The 18540-nt window shown below is 44.6% G+C and overlaps 1 protein-coding gene across 2 annotated transcripts; it reads left to right on the forward strand.

The window, feature by feature from the left end:
- The first annotated feature begins 2375 nt into the window (after positions 1 to 2375).
- On the forward strand, positions 2376 to 18529 carry RELB (RELB proto-oncogene, NF-kB subunit). 2 transcript variants are annotated; one of them, XM_072123369.1, is made up of 11 exons: positions 2376 to 2549; positions 5627 to 5665; positions 10909 to 11177; positions 12736 to 12896; positions 14044 to 14135; positions 14707 to 14838; positions 14927 to 15031; positions 15169 to 15384; positions 15795 to 15860; positions 15950 to 16021; positions 17775 to 18529. In XM_072123369.1, exons 3-11 carry the CDS (start codon positions 10917 to 10919, stop codon positions 18089 to 18091), a joined length of 1422 nt encoding a protein of 473 aa, XP_071979470.1. In that variant the 5' UTR covers positions 2376 to 2549; positions 5627 to 5665; positions 10909 to 10916; the 3' UTR covers positions 18092 to 18529. The 2 variants fall into 2 exon arrangements, with proteins under 2 accessions (XP_071979470.1, XP_071979469.1); XM_072123368.1 differs by having other exon boundaries at positions 2376 to 2545.
- Positions 18530 to 18540: the final 11 nt, after the last annotated feature.

An 18540-nucleotide genomic window follows, 5' to 3' on the forward strand; every position in this document is an offset into this window, starting at 1 on the left:
GGAGGTACGTGATAATAATTGCATTAGACCTTATTCTTTTTTTTGTTTAAATTGGGTTGTTAACTTTTTAATCACTTCTAAAAATTCTTAATTTAATGGGATTTCCATTAGTAAAGGTTTGCTCTCCAGGCACCACACACGTGACTATGGGTCTGTAACTGGTCCCCATAGAGGTCTACTGCATCTGGTCATGGTTTGGTGTTTAACCGCACAGCTGCTTTGCTTTCCATGGGGAGTGGGGGAGGGGTGCTCATACACTCCCCCTAAAATAAAATGATCTCCCTGTCTGCTACTCCTTGGTACGACCATGTGTAAGGGGCTTTACTCTGCACATCTTTCCTAAACCTCCAAAATTCAGGCTACTTAAACTTTCTGCCTGGTCAACAGACTTCCTGTAGTCTGTCCCGCCCACTCGCTGCCTACTTCTATAAGGGGGCGGTCCAGACTACACTGCTGTCTGCTTTCAGACTATCATCTTCTTTTGTCATTATTGCATCTCTGTGGTTTATTAAAAATATTATTTAAAAAAAGTGGAATGTGAACAACCCTTTCACAAACAAAATACAGCTGGTAAATTATTAAGAATTAACTGGAAAGGACACAAGTAAACTGTCCTCTGAATCGATTTGCAATATAGGTGACGTCACACAGGTTATCTCATGGTACGGTGTCATTTTACTTTCTCTTTTGTAATATCTGATTCATTTGTACGATGCTTAATGAGTAAATTTTAGATCTGATGTCACATGTGGCTTTGTGGAGTGTGATGCCATCACCTGACACACTGATGTACATGAGTATAGACCCTGATAGGTCTCTTTGTGGGGGCTTGTTTTTTTTTATATGTATATAATTTTCCACTACTTGTGCCCTGTGGTGGTGGTATTTATTTATACATCAGTAGTAAAGTCAGTATGAAGGGAAGTGGCAGCCTGTGGTTCCTCTTTCCCTCCTGGTGCCTACTACATGGTAAGAAGAAAAACCTCACAGTAACAGTACATAGAATCGGGAGGAGGAAGATGCTGCACTTTCCTTTATACTTTGTAATATCTCATAGCTCCCTGCATGTACATTACAGAACTGTCACCTCTTATGTGGCTTATAAGATCATTCATTCCCCATCATTTAAAAATTCTGGATCATTTCTTAAAAATTTGATGTGTTGTTACTCTGTTATTCCTCCTAGAAATGTATAAGTATGTGTGCGACTAGTTGGGAGGGGAGGAGGAGGAGGAGATCTGGCTACAGATTGGCTATGGGCAGACCTCCAACTAGTCACACCTAGCTGGCAATTTGCCCATAAGTGGAAGCAGACAAGGCAGGTTTATAAGAAAAGATGATCTATAAATGTTAAGTAATGAGGAATGTGATTATTTACGGTAAAGGGGATACAGTATTATCTGCCACTATGAAGGTAGACAAAATACCTAACGTGGCTGCTGCAGATGGAGTGACAGGTCAAATTTGTGTCCAGTATAAGAGGATGGGAAATTGCAGAGCACAGCGCCCTGGTATCTCCAGGACTTCCTGTCAGTGTGAGTGCAGGAGGCAGCCTAGAGCTGTACCCAGCAATTTCCAGCACCGCCATTGGCAGTGAATAGAGAGACAGGACACATTCCCTATCTGTGGTTTTGTTAAACTCTCAAATTATCTGCTATCCTGTGGTTAGTGGAAAAACAATTTGAAGTCGGGATAATCTTTTTAATTATCAGTATCACCTAGAAGACAATACTGGACCATTTGAAACCATGGCCTGCAGAAAGGACGCTATGTATAAGCTGCACATAGCATGTTATAGAGCAGGAGGAGCTGAGAAGATTGTACATAGTGTTCTAATTGCAGGCAGCATGTTATAGAGCAGGAGGGGCTGAGCAGATAGGATGCTGTACAATCTGCAGGCAGTATGTTATAGAGCAGGATGGGCTGAGCAGATAGGACCCTGTGTACAATCTGCAGGCAGCATGTTATAGAGCAGGAGGAGCTGAGCAGATAGGACCCTGGCTGTGTACAATCTGCAGACAGCATGTTATAGAGCAGGAGGAGCTGAGCAGATGGGACCCTGTATACAATCTTCAGGTAGAATGTTACAGAGCAGGAGGAGCTGAGCAGATAGGACCCTGTGTACAGTCTGCAGGCAGCATGTTATAGAGCAGGAGGGGCTGACATCTCTGTATAGCGGAGAGTATACACTGGGTGACACCCGCAGTAAGTGATATAATGGCTCCTCCCCCTGGACACTACACAAACATATATATATATACACATAACAGGTTCTGTCTTCTCTTATCCCAAGTGGAAGCGGAGATGGGAAGTCACGTGCTCTCCCGCACTCGGAGGGGGATTTCCTAGGCCACGCCTTTCCCTCCCTCTCACCGGTTCTCTCTGCCAATCAGCGCTCTGACCACAGAACCGGGGAATTCCAGGCTGCGGAGAGGAAGAATCGGCTGAAGTTGTGTGTGAGTTGTCAGCCTGAACCCGGGGCCGCAGCCGCCCGCAGTATATACACTTACCGCAGCCAGCAGCATGAGGGAGCCGGGCCGGGCAGGTAGGTGTGTGTGCGGTGTACAGGAGGACTACAAGTCCCTGCCAGCTCTGTCACTCCAATAAGTGACGTCATCAGCAGGGATGACGTAATCTTGGACCATAATTCTGCAGATGGTCGCATGACATAAACTTTTTTAATCTCAGAGCAATGTGAATGGTGGACAATAATCACAACTTAAAGGGGTGTTCCACTTTTGTCAACCAAATGTGGAAAAATTCTAGGTTTTTCCGTTCTCCTTCTATTATTCACTCAGTGTGATTCTCCAGATCACTGCTTGCTGTCACTTTTTAGCACTGTTTACATCTCTAATCAGAGGTGTCATGTTATGTGTCTGTCACAAGGAGAAAACACTGACATACACTATTAGAGAGCAAGCAGAGATATTGTAAGATTATTTAGCATTATAATGCAATGAATAACATGACATGCTTTAATCTCTGATCTGTGGTTGTGACTGCTGCAGAACCTCTTTGTCACAGTCCTTCTCGTTCTTGCTTGTAGATACATTTTGCAGCACGATACATTGCTGTACGCAGCATAGTCATGATGTACAGCTGTATACATTGCTATATGCAGCGTAGTCAGGTTGTACAGCTGTATACATCGCTATACACAGCAGTCATGTTGTACAGCTGTATACATCGCTATACGCAGCATAGTCACGTTATACAGCTGTATACATCGCAGTGCACTATACATTTTACACTGTATACAAATATTATTCCTCAGGACCCCACGTGTCTGCAGCAGCAGGGTCAGGAAGGACACTATGCAGGAGAATCCGCTGGTTTAACCCTTCAGTATACGCAGTGTGAAATCAAAGGAAAGTCTACAAAGATTCTACTTAGAATCACTAGATCTTCCTGGGTGATTTGTTCAGAACATTCTGTAGATCTAGATAGGAGAGGTGGACAGACGGACAGCACATCGCTTGCCATACACATCAGATGGTGCTGTATCATCTGACCCCCTACTTGAAGTATACGGGGTCTTCCACAAAAGCATTTGACAGGGCTGAAGAATTGGGAAGCTGGACTTGTGTGTACCTGTGTCAGTCTCGCCCTGCTATTGCTTGGCGGCACACATGTCCATGCAATAAGCCTCTTCTTTTATATATAAATTGAGTTAGAGGGAACCTGTCAGCAGAAATTCAACTAATAAGCAGTAGTATGTTGCCAAGAAGCTGAATACCTTCTTGATCATATTTCTTTTATGTACCAGTGTGGTGGCATCATCCAGAAAATCAACTTTGAAGTGAGATGTAAATTGGTTGTATAAAGTCAGGGAGGTGGAGATTTTAACACTGAAGTCAAGCTCTCCCTTCTCCAGAACACCCCTTCACTGTGATTGATGGTCTGGCATCCAGCGACCTCACTAACCAGATCTCCTGAAGTTTAATACATGATGTCAATCACAAAGGAGGAGGCGTTCAGAGCCCCCCACCTTGACTTCAGTGTTAAAATCTCCGCCTCCTTGACTTTACACAGCCAATTTACATCTCATTTCAAAGTTGATTTTCTCAATGATGCCACCACACTGTGCTATGAAAGAAACAAAAACTAGAAGGTGTTATGCTGCTTGACAATATTCTCGTAGTGGTTCATTAGGCCAATTACAGATGACGGATTCCCTTTAAAGGGCACCTACCACCAAGATGAAGAACTGTATGCAGATGACCCTGAGGGGCTCCAGGCTCCATAGGTGTTAATGGAGCCTTGAGCCCGTCAGGCTCATTTCCATACAGTCTTTCATCCTGGTAGTAGATGCCCTTTAAGACTTATTTTATCAGCAATACAGAGGGTTCACTTACTTTTTTTGTTGTAGCTTTGCAGATACTTTGTTGCTAATGGTATTATTAGTAAGATTTCTGTGAACTGATAAGGATTCTCCCTCTTGTATGGTGAGAAGTCACAGCCACTTTGTATCATAGTATTACAGGTCAGGGCTTTATAATGCTACAGAAGTTGAAGCTATTATGATGTATGAAGAATGTGTGTGTATGGGTTTACAATGGATACATATGTTTATAGGGAGATATGTTACTGGCATGATGTGTATGTAGGGACAGTGGCCTCCTTGGGTGAGTGTTGTCATAATACATACCTGTTTTGGTCCCCCTTGCCCGAGCCATATCAGGGTACCACTAAATAAAATAGTCTTACATTGTAGGGGACCAGGCTGACTATGTATATGACTTGTTAGGCCTGAGTTTTCCTTAGCAATAGCACCAGATTGCTGATCCGGTTCTGTAAACCCTGAGCAACAACCTGTGGCTATTCTCATCATTCAAGACACAGTAGAAGTTTAACCCTGTCCAGTCCTGCAACATGAAGCACTAAACTGAAATGGGTTTCCCAGCCATCCATGGGGGGACATCCGCTGTGGATAAGGGATAAATGTCATTAGTGGGAAAACACCTTTCACAGAAACGGCCATAAAAGTCTGAGCAGCAGTTACTGGATCTGTGCCCGATCCATCACTTTCCGGTGGTGGCTGTACTTGGCAGCAGATACCCTGCGATAACAACTGGTATCCGGGGTGGCTCTGATCTTAGGCATTTAACCCTATAATTCCACTAGATCTTGGAGTGTTTTTTTCTTTCTCCCCCATATCCCTTTTTAATAGATCCCTTCTTGAGACGTGACACTTAACTATTTTTGGAATCTGAAAGACTTGGAGAGGGATTCTCTGTACTCTGGAGCAGGAGCTAGAGGGAAGGCATATATTTGATTTGCCATGAATATATGAGATGGGAATATCCCTTTAAGGACTAAACTATGCCTGGCCCTTAATGGGTTAAACAAGGACAAGCTGCCCATTAGAGGGTGATCCACCCCGTGACTGCGGAGAGACCCCTGTAAGAACCTCACGCCAGAGTTCAGAAAGTGTTATACAGCGTCTACATACCAGTTGTATTAGTCAGCCGTACAGTGAGGTAAGACAGAGCCGCGGCTGCACATTGCTTCTCCCCGGCCGGCAGCCATGGCCGTGCCACATAGTGAGTAGATGCCCTCCTATGAGAGAGTCTGTCTTATGTATGGTAGTCACATATACTCACTGCATATTCTCCTCTTCTTTCAGCTTCTAATGGCCTTCCACAGAGCCACCCCCCAACACTAGGTAAGTACCACTGTGGTCATAGACCATCTGTTTTGACGTGAATTCTAAATTATTGTATATGGTTTATACCTTGGATACTCAGCCTGTGGTGTGTGTATCCCATGCTCAGCGGTCTCCGGGGATTACTTGTCAATATATCCAGGGATTAGGTCAGGAATGATAATGGCGAATGGTCGGCTTTATATGAGCTTTTGCTCCTCACACTTCCCTCTGCCCACAACAAGAGTAGTCTCTGACTAGTGGCGTAACTAGAAGCTGGTGGACCCCAGTGCAAAGTCTGTGCCAGGCCCCCGACTATAATGTATGGTTTATAGTAATAGTCTTCTCATATGGGAAAGTGACACCTTATGGGACTCCTAAGCCTCTTGGGCCCAGGTACGACCGCACCCTCTGCACCCCCTCAAGTTACGCCCCTGTCTCTGACTAATGGTGTGGTGGAGACCCCTGGCCACGGATCTTCTGCTCCTCACACTAGTAACGGTACTATGGACAGCGGGACATGTTAGGAGCAGAAATGCCATCCCTCATGCCTGGGCACATCTTCAGTCAGGTCCCACATCTACCCCATGTTCTTCCTGCAGCCCAGGCCTTGTGGTTTGGGATCGCTGTTCTAGTGGGCACTTGTTGGTACATTGGGGTAAGTCAATGGAGTATGAGAAACAATACAATACATTGATTTACACAACCGTTTACTTATTCTCTATTGGGCACTTATTAGGGCTGTGGGTGGTTGGCATCTGCAGACAATGTTGTGTTCCTGCTGGAAAAGCCAACGATTATGGAGTTACTGACTCTACTGATCCCAAGTCAAATCAAGAGCACAGCCAAGAGCTATCTATTGTGTATGAGCAGCCTAAAGTGGCCGCCATTACTCTGCCAACTCCAGCCCAGCTCCATGTATAGTCCTGGGATTCCACATTTGGGGTCTCTGAGGTCCAGTTTGCTCATATAGTCTTTCATCTGTGGGATTAAAATTAAGTGGGACCAGAGAGCTGGCGACCTGAGACTTGCTGGTGATGGACAGACCCTGGTGAATGGTTGTGACGGGAAGCTCCAGCTATGTGATATTATATGACCCAAAACATAACAACCCGGTGAGAAAGCAATATGGTACGTTTCCCAAATTAGCCGGGGAGTTACCCGGAGAGGACAACAGAGAGAAGTGATTCTGAGCCAAAATATTATTGCAACACAAGGAGAAGCTGCATTCACGTTATTTACATGGCGGAGACCATTGCCTCGCTGTACTGCCTGGCCATTAGACTACGGTCATACATGTCATGTGATCAGAGGTGAGGTGAGGTAGTAGCAACCATATACACAATACAGTTTTGGTGTTTGAAGCACTATACTACACTGGGGAGTAGAACCAGTCCCATTACGTACATATAAAGTTTATAATATGCTAAATCTTAGGCTTCATCAACCACAGGGATCACGGAGTTCTCGGACTTGTAGATCCTTGAGTAGAATGGATAAAACATTGTACAGATCTGACCATTGTGCAGCATTTTTTGTCTCAACCGATATATCCCTTGTAAAACCCGAACTTTACCAGGTCGTCTCTGTTGGAAATATATACATATGGGATTATGGGATTTCTTACTATTTTTATATTTCTTCCTTAACTATTTTCCGAAAATGAAATGCAGGAGACATACATACACCTTACTATAATGCTGTTGTTATGTTAGATGCCCCTCACCTCCTCCATTACTATACATTGCAGACATGGGTGTCAGGGTGGTGCCGGCACCTGGACTCTGGTGGTACTTTCCGGCTCCGTGTCACTGGCTCCGGTTACATAATGAAGGGGATTTCTGCACTTACTATCTCCACAACATCTTCTTCTTCATATCTTCCTGACTTGTGACCTGAAGAAAGTGGATCTTCTGAGATCTGTATCTGTGAAGCGGTGTCGTAACTAGAAGCTGATGGGCCCCTGTGCAAAGTCTGTGCCAGGCCCCCGACTATAATGTATGGTTTATAGTAATAGTCTTCTCATATGGGAAAGTGACACCATAAGGGCCCCCTAAACCTCTTGGGCCCGGGTGCGACCGCAACCTCTGCACCCCCTCAAGTTACGCCCCCTGCTGTGAAGGTCTTTGATATTTTGGAGGTGTCACCTATTGATCACATGACAGGAGATGTTAGATTATCGGTGTGATGTTTCTGGGATCCTCGTGAACTTGGGTGGCCTGTACTCATGTATATGAGGTGAAGGAAAGTTAGAACATATTGGGGCCCTGAGGGTCCCCTCCGGATACTAGATGCAAAAAGCATCTCCTTGTCTGGAAAACCATTGCTTGAGGGTCTGTGGAACTAACAACAGCATTTTATTGGGTAGGTTTTTGACTTCCCAAAAACATCTTTCCTGTTTGCTGTAGAAAATGTAGTTTTTATCTGTACGCAAATAAGCATCTCGATGCATCGGGGGCTGTGTCCGCAATGGTGCTTTTGCATTCTGGAGTGATTTGAGAGCTGGCGCGCTTCCTTTAACCCCTTAAGGACGCAGCCATTTTGTACCTTATGGCGTCTCTTTATATAACACTGTTCCTTATCTAAACGATTCTGAGATTGTTTTTTTCCCCGCATGTTGTACTTCATTTTAGTGATTGATAAGTTTTGCGTTTATTTACCAAAAAAAAGAAAAAAATTATGATTTTTTAAAAGAAATTTGCCATTTTCGAAATTCAAAATCATCGCGTTTTCAGGCAGATATATTTACCACCTAAATAAGTTGCTGAATAACATTTCCCATTTGTCTACTTAACATTTTCATAATGTTTGAAATGTCTGGATAATTTATTTTGATGTCATGCGGCTTACAAATCGAATATCCTTATCCAGATTTTTCAGGATTGACTATTTTGGGGATAAACACAGTTTTAAATCAAATTTTACATATTTAACATCAAAACCCCCTATATAACCAACCCATTTTACCCATGAGGTAAAATGGCCAATCCCTCTGAGCTCCCATGTTGCTTGTTGTTGTTGTTTTAACATAGGAGACAGTAAATCCCAGATGTACTTATACAGTGCCCGGAGGAGTAACTGAGGGTCCTTGCAACACAACAAATACTTCTATGTCCTTCTAGCAAGTCTGTAGTAAAGGTTTTATTTTACATCTAGTCTACCTTTGTGTGAATATACGGTACCCTAATAAAACTATGCCCTATGGTACTTGAGGGGTTACCACATCCACCCAGTTGATCACCTGCAATCCCTACGTGTTACTGAAGACCCCATTTCCAAAATGAGCCCCCCTCAAGCACCACAGATTATCTTGGTCAGGTTACAGCTAAGTAAAAGACATGTGCTTTGGAAATGTGATTGTCCCTCCCAGTGGAAAAATAAGGCGAGCATTTTTCCGTAGACGGATACATCCAGACATGTGCGCCGCGAGATTGCTGTCAGCATGAAGGGGATTTCTCATCTTCGTCAGGGAGGTCTCCACTTCGTTAGAAATCTTTCATCATTACGTCTTTAAGAATAATATCTCACTCTCAGTTCTCCCCAAAATAAGGGAATAGAAAGTAAAGACATTTTTGTTTATTAAAGAGATATTCCTATTTAAGAGAAAATTCTGGCAGTAATTAGAGGGCGGTCCTTGCATCAATATACAGGGTTGGAATAAGACCACCATGGGCCCTGGTCTGTATGAATATTAGAGCACAAGTCTAGAAGTCACTGTCTACATATACAGGTAGTCCCCAGGTTAAGTATAAGATAGGTTCTGTTGGTTTGTTCTTAAGTTGAGTTTGTATGTAATTTGGAGCTATATATTATAACCCCAGAAAAAAAATTTTTGGTCTCTGTGACAATTGGATTTTAAAAATGTTGGATTGTCATAAGAACCAGGATTAACACTAAAGCTTCATTACAGACGCCTCTGATAACTGTTACAGCTGATCATTGTAGCCAAAGGCTAAAGTACAGTAAATTACCAACATCCAGAGGTCCGTTTGTAATTAGGGGTCGTCTGTAAGTCGGGTGTTCTTAAGTAGGGGACCGCCTGTAGTATTAGAAGCTTCTTTGGGAATGGAGGATGCATCCCTTTCAATCTGTGGTTTCAGGACCTGTAGAGGACCTTCAAAGGTCTCCGTATAAAATTGGCGGGTGGTTTGGGTGGCCATGGGCCCCCTAGAAGCATCTATATTATAATCACTATTGTCCATATACACTGATGAGCCGTGGAAACATAAAAAATAAGGATCTGAGCGACTGTTTAAGTCTAAATAATCCTCGTGTAGGTGAATGTCACTGCAGCAGAGGAAGTTTCAGCACACAGTGGGATGAGGAAGTGCTCCTTCACAGTGTAACAGCCTTTGAAGCGACAGCTCTAAGTGGCTCTGCTGTTGGTCCTCAAGCTCTTCTGTCTCATTTACATAATTTTCAACATTGGATTTAGAAGGAAGAAGGCCGTGGATAACAAAAATAATATATTACCGCAGTCACTGTGCCTGGATCTATGAGTAATGTCCCTGGTTTGTCATGGTGGATTTTGATGGTAGATTTCCTTTAACTGTGGTGGGATATGGCAAATATATCAATATTCCACCCTGTCCCAAATCATATTTATAGAACAGGTTGGTATAAAAGGGGCTTTCTACAGGTCTCTATGTTGGAGGGTCTTTAGTTATTGCCGTCTACGGAAATGAATCTATTTCATACATTGACTTCAGGGATTTTTCTGTCCCTCCATGTATCAGACAGTAACAGGGAAAGGTAGAACAGTCCATAGACCTTGTATGGAGCCGGCTCTGGACACCTACGTATGTGACTTGATGCCATGTAGAGGCTATGACTAATGGATCGCTTGGGATTCCCCAGCTGGAGGAACCGAGGTGCGTTGTCCGACGAGGATTCAGAGCTGCTGCGATTCACTAAGATCAGGCGTCCCATTTCCTGCATGTGTCGCTTCCCAGCTCAGGTCCGCAGGGGTTCACCTTCTTCTTCCCGGTGCATGTGAGTGCTGATCTTGCAACACAATTTGCTTTTTAAATGCCGCGATTTGTCCGAATCATTTGGGTTGTCCGACGTCCACGGCCCCCGAATTGTGTCGCATGCAAGCCGGCGCCGATGCGCCACAATCCGATTGCGTGCACAATTCAGGGCAAATCTGAAAAGAATCGCGAAACACGACGAAAATGCAGCGTTGGGACCCCATGGAGTCCACATCAGCCGCCTCACATCATCTTATCTGTGTAACATTATGTGCATGTGTTTGGCTTTTCTAGAAGAAGTTATGGATTACATTACTGCTGACTCGTGGACACGGGAACCCAGCATCCTCAGCACGGTCACTGTAGCCCCATGGACGTCTCCGACAGAACCTCCCCACGCCAACTGGGTCCAGTGCCAGAATAGTCCAGCACCGAAACTTATAATCACAGAGCAACCAAAGCAGCGAGGGATGCGGTTCCGGTACAAGTGTGAGGGGCGGTCAGCGGGCAGTATCCTGGGCGAGAGCAGCACCGAACACAACAAGACTCTTCCTGCTGTCATGGTAAGGACATTCATGAAGATGTTGTGTTATTAGATACTAAATCTTCTTACCCAGCTGTGAAAGTGTAGGAACTCTTCTCCCATTCAGAAAACATACATGCCGAGCATCCATGTGTATGGAAGCCTCAGAGGGAATAGCTATAAGATCATTATTCATTCTGAACAGAGAGATGGAACATGGTGTATAAAACTTGAAGCAGGGAACTGGGTACACTTACATTCACAAGAAAGCGGATTTAAAGGGGTTGTCCACTTTCAGCAAATAATTGTGTAAGGAATAGTTGTTACATTTTTATACTTTCTGTGTCAATTCCTTTTCAAGATCTCTGCTTGCTGTCCTTCTATAGAAAGCTTCTCTGTTTAATTCTACTAGCTCGTTATATCCTTAGTAATGTGATGTCATAAAGGTGTGCAGCTCGTTACATCTCTGGTCATGTGATGTCACACTTGTGCACGTCTTGTTATATCCTTGGCCATGTGATGTCACACAGGTGCACGGCTCGTTATATCCCTGGTCATGTGATGTCACACAGGTTCACGGCTCATTATATCCCTGGTCATGTGATGTCACACAGGTGCGCAACTTGTTATATCCTTGGCCATGTGATGTCACAAAGGTGTGCAGCTCATTATATACCTGGTCATGTGGTGTCACACAGGTGCACAGATTGTTTTATCACATGGCTGATTGCTCTCTCTGATGTTAATAGCTTCACATGACCATGGACAGATTTCTTTCCAGTAGAAGTAAACAAAGAAGCTTTCTATAGAATGACAGCAAGCAGAGATCTAGAAAACCCTGATAATAACAACTTTTACTTACACAAACCATTTCCATTTATTTATGAAAGTGGATGATTCTTTAGGTATCACCTATTCTAATGGATAACTAGATGATCAGTGAGTGTCTGGCTTCTGGGACCCGAGTAATCCGGAGAATGGGGGTCCTGTTCCCACAGGTCAATTATGTGTCCTGGTGCTCCCTGCACTTGTATGGGAGAGACAGAAATAGCCCAGCACAGCGCTCAAGTATCTCCAACCGCTCCCATAGTGAATGGTGCAGCAGGACACATGCTGCTGCACCCAGTACTGCAAAAGCGTTCCCCGGATTCCTGGTGGCCATATTCTCTTGATCGAGGGGGGTTCCAGCAGTTGCACCCTCACCAATCAGCTTAAATACTTGGGACCACCCCTTCAGGTGACTCCAATAATGGCCTTTTAAGGTTACAGTCATTCAGGAACCTTTTGCACAAAAGGAAGAACAGCTCTGGAGCACAAAGTTCTGCCTTCACAGTACAAACAGGAAGATGTATAATCTCATTTAAAAGTTCCTAAATGAGGTAAAAGAAGCCCGGGCTCCCATGCCCCTTACACCCAGCACGTGCCTGACTGTATTCTAATAGGGAGGGGGTTGGCAGGTCGCAGTGTGAGCGCACAGTTTCCGTGTCCTGTGATTGCTGGAACTCATTATAATACTGTTTACTTCTTGGCCTCCCCTGGAAAGTACCTGAGATCCCGGATCCTTCCGCCTCGTCTTACCTGTCACCTCTCTCTTCCAGCTGCTGAACCTGGAGGGCATTCAGGAGGTTACAGTCAGCGTGTGCCTTGTTTGGAAAGACCCTCCTCACCGCATCCACCCGCACGGCCTTGTGGGTAAAGACTGCCATGACGGTATTTGTGAGGTTTTATTGCATCCGGACGGATCACAAGTCGAGCACAGGTGAGCGGAGCACATCCATGGGGCGTGTAATGATAATGGCGTAATAGGAACAGAAGCCCCATTGGCGGTATTGGCATCTTGGGGACCTCCTAAAGCTAAATTCTTCCACTTTGGCGTGACATGGTAGAGCCTGGCGCTGCTATCCTCATCCTCCTCTACGTGTTTTCACTCCGGTAAAAAATGAGGAAAAGAAATGAAACCAAGAGGAAGAGGATCGCAGTGCCGCCATGTCACACAAAGGGGTAAAATATCGTGGTTTGTGTACACCGCGCACCATGTAAGTAGTGGGGGGGAAATGTAGTCTGAGGCTGCTGCAGACAACTGGTGTTCAGGAGAGTATCCTGATGTAGATGGATAGAGTTCGGTTGGGTGGACCAGTCTGTTTTAGTCGCGCTGCTCACGTTTAGGTTAGTCTAGTAGGTGACATGTGCTGTAGTATCTGTCTGAAAATGGTACATATAGACAGTGGAAATATATAAATACAACACTTTATTTGTGTTGTATTTATATATTTCCACTGTCTATATGTACCATTTTCAGACAGATACTACAGCACATGTCACCTACTAGACTAACCTAAACGTGAGCAGCGCGACTAAAACAGACTGGTCCACCCACCCGAACTCTACACAAAGGGGTAGACAGGGAATCCTCATTTTCATACCCTGGCACCCCCTGCGACCCCCTTATGTGCGGTGCCTAGAGATCTGTGCACAGAACGCGTTCCCGCCCCTCCCCTCTGCTCTAGTTACGGCACTAGTGGCCTCCTGATTGGACGCTAGAGCAGTCACTCAGTAGAGAGGAGGAGCTGACAAGTTTGTTTTGCACAGAAAACCCAGGACACTTCACATGAAGATCCCGCCTCCTCGGCACTTGTGGTCATGATGTCCAAGACACTAAAACTAGATTTCCCTAGTTATACCCAAATTCTGAAAACCACTATATTCTAGCAACTAATCTGATCAGACAAAGATAATTCAATATCAATATAAAATCAATGTCTTAAAGGAGTTGTCCCAATGAATTTTTGTTTTTTTTTAATCCAGAAACAGCGCTGTGTCCCTATAGGCTGTGTGTGGTACTGCAGTTTGTTATTGACTATAGATTCTGCTACATCTTATGACCTCCTCTGACCTTTACCCTCAAGCTTTAGTAACCTGGGCATCCAGTGTGTACGCAAGAAGGAAATTGAGACGTCTGTCAAAACCCGGCTGAATTTGAGCATAGACCCGTACAATGGTGAGTACAACTCAATTGGGCTTATTTACTAAGGGTCCCACGGCCACATTTCCGTCGGGTTTTCCGACTTTTTGGGGATCGCGCCGCCGGGACAGGGATTTAGAAGGGCATTGTGTCACACACGATCAGATTTTGGCACATCGGTGCCGACTTTCATGCGACAGAAATCGGGGGACGTGGCCGCCGGAAGATTCGACCGATTCGGACTTTAACGCGGGATTTAACTTTCAAATTGTATCGCAAGACAATGCATTTACATGCACCGGGAAGAAGAGGGTGAACTCTGTCGGACCTGAGCGGGGAAGCGGCACATGCAGGACATCGGGCGCACGATCTTAGTGAATCGCGCCGGAGTCCATGATCGTCGGACAATGCACAGCAGGGATCACGACAGGACCAGGTAAGTAAATGTGCCCCATTGTCTTGTCCGGATTGTAATGTTATTAGTTCTTGTGACCTAAAGAAGTTGCGGATTTTGGCACACGCCATATTGGTGCTAAAAATTGCAATTTTTCTTTTCCATAATTGAGAAGTGAAAGTACAATGTGACTTCCATGTACGTTTCCTGTAGCGGGCATGTGGCGGCACCATGAAGAGGTGGATCTGAATGTGGTCAGGCTCTGCTTCCAGGCTTCCTGCACTACGGCGGCCGGACAACACATAACCATAGGCCCCGTACTGTCCGAGCCGGTGTATGATAAAAGTACGTACCCTGACCAATAAGAAGCTGTGCTGTATTGTCTTGTATCAGGGCTCACTATATACATTCCATATATATCTTCATCTCCCAGAATCCACCAACACATCGGAACTGAAGATCTGCCGGATGAATAAAGATTACGGCCGTTGTGACGGAGGAGAGGAGATTTATATCCTGTGTGACAAGGTGCAGAAAGGTGAGCGGAGCTTTATCTCTAACTCCACAATGAAAACACATGCACACCTGGCCGAGCCGAGCATGCATGTATATCATGGAACATTGGAATGAATGGATTAATAGGTGACGTTGACAATTGCCTCGTTTTCCATTTAGAGGATATCCAGGTAATGTTCCTTGATGGTACCTGGGAAGCACGTGCCGATTTCTCGCAGGCCGACGTACACAGACAGATCGCCATTGTCCTTAAAACGCCTCCGTATTACGATCTGCACATAAAGGACCCCGCTCCTGTCCAAGTATGTCTACAGAGGATCACAGACGGGATCCGCAGCGAGGGAATGATCTTCACCTACATGCCACGTGAGGGCGGTGAGTGCTGGATTACACAGCACCATCTAATAGACTGCTGTAGTCTTAAAGGGGAAGTAGCCACTATCTGTAATCACGTATCCATATGCGACCCACCGCTCCACCAATCATGAAAACGGGACCCCCAGCTTGTCCTGCCGTCCCATTCAATAGTATTGGGGTGGGGAAAATTGCCGTGCAATTTCTGACATTCCCATACTATGGAAGGAAGCGGAAGGACAAGCTGGGGGTCTCGTTGTCATAATCGGTGGGGGTCTCCACATCCGGACCCTCATTGATCAGCTTGTTTTCCCCTCTCCACAGGATAAATAGTTGGTACAACCCCTTTAAGCCCCCATAACAGGAAGGTTAGGCTTTTTTTTCTGACACGAAGCTCCAGATCTCAACCTAACCCCAATAATCTTCTACAGATTCATACGGACTACGTAAAAAGCGACCGCGCCGCTCCACGCTCTATGAAGATCTTACCGGTCCAGGTTTGTAGCAGGACTGAAATTGTGAACCACATGTATAGATAAAGGAAAATCATCAGAATTTCTGTAATTTTTCAAAACATTTTTTGCAGATCCACACGGGATTGATACAAAACGGAAACAAGCTCGGCCTGACTATAGAGAACACTGCGCGTCCGTGGCAGGTATAGTCCACGTGTAGTACTTTATAGACGCAGTATTATACCGATGACATTGTACTGCCCTCTTAGCGCTGGAGGGGCTCTATGTGGTGAATAGAGGCAGGGCAGTGGGTCTGACGGGGTCAAACAGAGCTGCTGAGACCAGAGACATTTGCCCCCTCAGGGGGTTGTTTCACCTTCTAAGTGGGGCTTTTATAGATGATCCAATTAACATGGAAATCTTGTAAAAAAAAAAATTAATTAATTAAAAAAATTTTTAGCGAAAATGTCCCCTGGGGGTGTTCTTAGACAAATAAAGTATAGAAACAAAAAATATATATTAATATTTCACAGTGAATTTGTATCACCCAGACTACTAGAAACATTGCTGTAGTTGTCCGGTTTACGTGTCACTAAACACATGTATCACACCCTACAGAATTAGTTGTTTTTGGACCTTTTGAAATGTGAACTACAGTTTTATTTTTCATTTTTTGTAAAATTAATCTCAAATAAAACTAAAAAAAATGTGAAAAAAAACTTTAACAATTGTTGATTTTTAACTACCGTATATACTCGAGTATAAACTGAACCAAGTATAACCCGAAGCCCCTAATTTTACCACAAAAACCCGGGAAAACCTAGTGACTTGAGTATAAGCCGAGGGTGGGAAATGCATTGGTCACAGCCTCCCCAGTATATAGCCTGCCGGACCCTGCCCCATAGTATATAGCCAGCACCTGCCCCCCAGTATATAGCCTGCCAGCCCATATCCCCCAGTGTATAGCCAGCAGCGGGGGAAGCCGGAAAGGTGAGTTTTGATAAATATATTTTTTAAGTCAAGTATAAGCTGAGTTTGGGTTTTCAGCACATTTTTTTGTGCTGAAAAACTAGGCTTATACACGAGTATATATGGTAGCTGTTATGTGTCATTAAAAAGGATACAAACATTTCAAAGGTAGATCTCCAAAAAATAAAGTAATGGCCCAAGCTTTGTACATAACCGCACAAAATACTTTGTTATAAAGGAGTCTGAAAGTTGTTACAGATCTTCCAGGGGAATCGGATCTGAACTCTATGATATGCAACAGCACTGCCCCCTAGAGGCCATGAATCGTAATGACTGAAGCGAGAAATCTTTGACAATCTATCACAAGGGAATTCCGGGTGATAGTGGGATCTCATACCTTGTCCTTAGTGTTTCACAACCTTTATATATAGATGTACATGGAGGGCTTGTTATACAATATATTTGTTTGCAAAGGGGTCATGTTGGTCTCTCGAAGTACAAAGTTAAAGGGGTTGCCTAGCCAATAAATTAATAATTCAAGTTTTTCCCTAACAGTGGTGGGACCCTCACCTATCACAATAATGGGGTCCGTGGGGTTGCACTTGCGCCCTGCTGCTCTATTCTCCCCATTTACTACTTTCTGCACAATTGGCCACAATCCATGAAGAATGCTGAGTGTATACATCTGCTTCCCCAATCCCTCTGTGCCAAGGGGAGGCCTCGACTGTCAAATTAAGTTGTTTTTACCCTGTAAATGTGTTGGGGAGGGACATGGGTGACAGGGTGCCACTGCCTCCTCTCTTTACCTTAGAAAGTGTGGTCATTATTTACACCAAGCCTGCTGGCATGCCCCTCCACCCCCACCCCCCGTTGCTGTGATAGGACAGCGCAGATCTCCCTGTGACACCACAATGAAAAGGGGGTGGGAAGTGGAAATCATTTCATAAATTATTGTGACCTATTTTAAATCATATTTTGTCTTTATAGATATTCTCCCCATTGCAGAAGCCTTTTCTGACACCGATTATTTGCCTCGGATGAACCAGATGATGAACCTTGACCCTGCACTCAACGATCTCCCTCACATTGAAGAATCCGCTCACCTCTATGATACCCTGATGTCCTGGATGCCTGAAGGGATCGATGACTTATCACCATGTGCTACATTTGACAATGTTTTGACTGGTGTGGAGGATGAAGCCACAGCCAACTTGGTGGGGTTCAGCCTCGCCCTCACCGGGGAGCAGGGGCGGCAGTTCTCAGATTGTGCTTACCCAGAGGACTCTCGGATGGGCGGCTGTTGACCTCTCCGGAAGAAAAGTTTGGACTTTTAATTTGCTGGACTTAATTTTACAAACCAATTGGACACTTCGCCTTGTGCCCCATGTGAGAGAAGCCCATTACCCATCCTTATCCTGAACGAAGAGAAGAGCATCGGATGGTTTTGCCTTGATCTCGGAAGAATATTTTTGTAAATATACAAGTTAATGGTCAGTCCACTAACCAAGACAAATACCAGCATTAACATCCCATAACATCTCGACATCATCCATGGTAGACAACTATATGGGAGCGTGGAGTGGGGGGATGACGAGGATGCACTTTATGTAGGGTTACCCCATGCTGTCTGACAATATGGCTGTGGCTTTCTATTGGGAAGTGGGGTTTGTACTCAAAAATCTTGTCTGTGGTGTAAGTAGCCATAAAAAAGAAAACGCAGCAAGCCAAAGCACTAAGTTTTACTGTAGATATT

The sequence above is a fragment of the Engystomops pustulosus genome, chromosome 9 (genome assembly GCF_040894005.1).
Source record: "Engystomops pustulosus chromosome 9, aEngPut4.maternal, whole genome shotgun sequence".
NCBI lineage: Eukaryota > Metazoa > Chordata > Amphibia > Anura > Leptodactylidae > Engystomops > Engystomops pustulosus.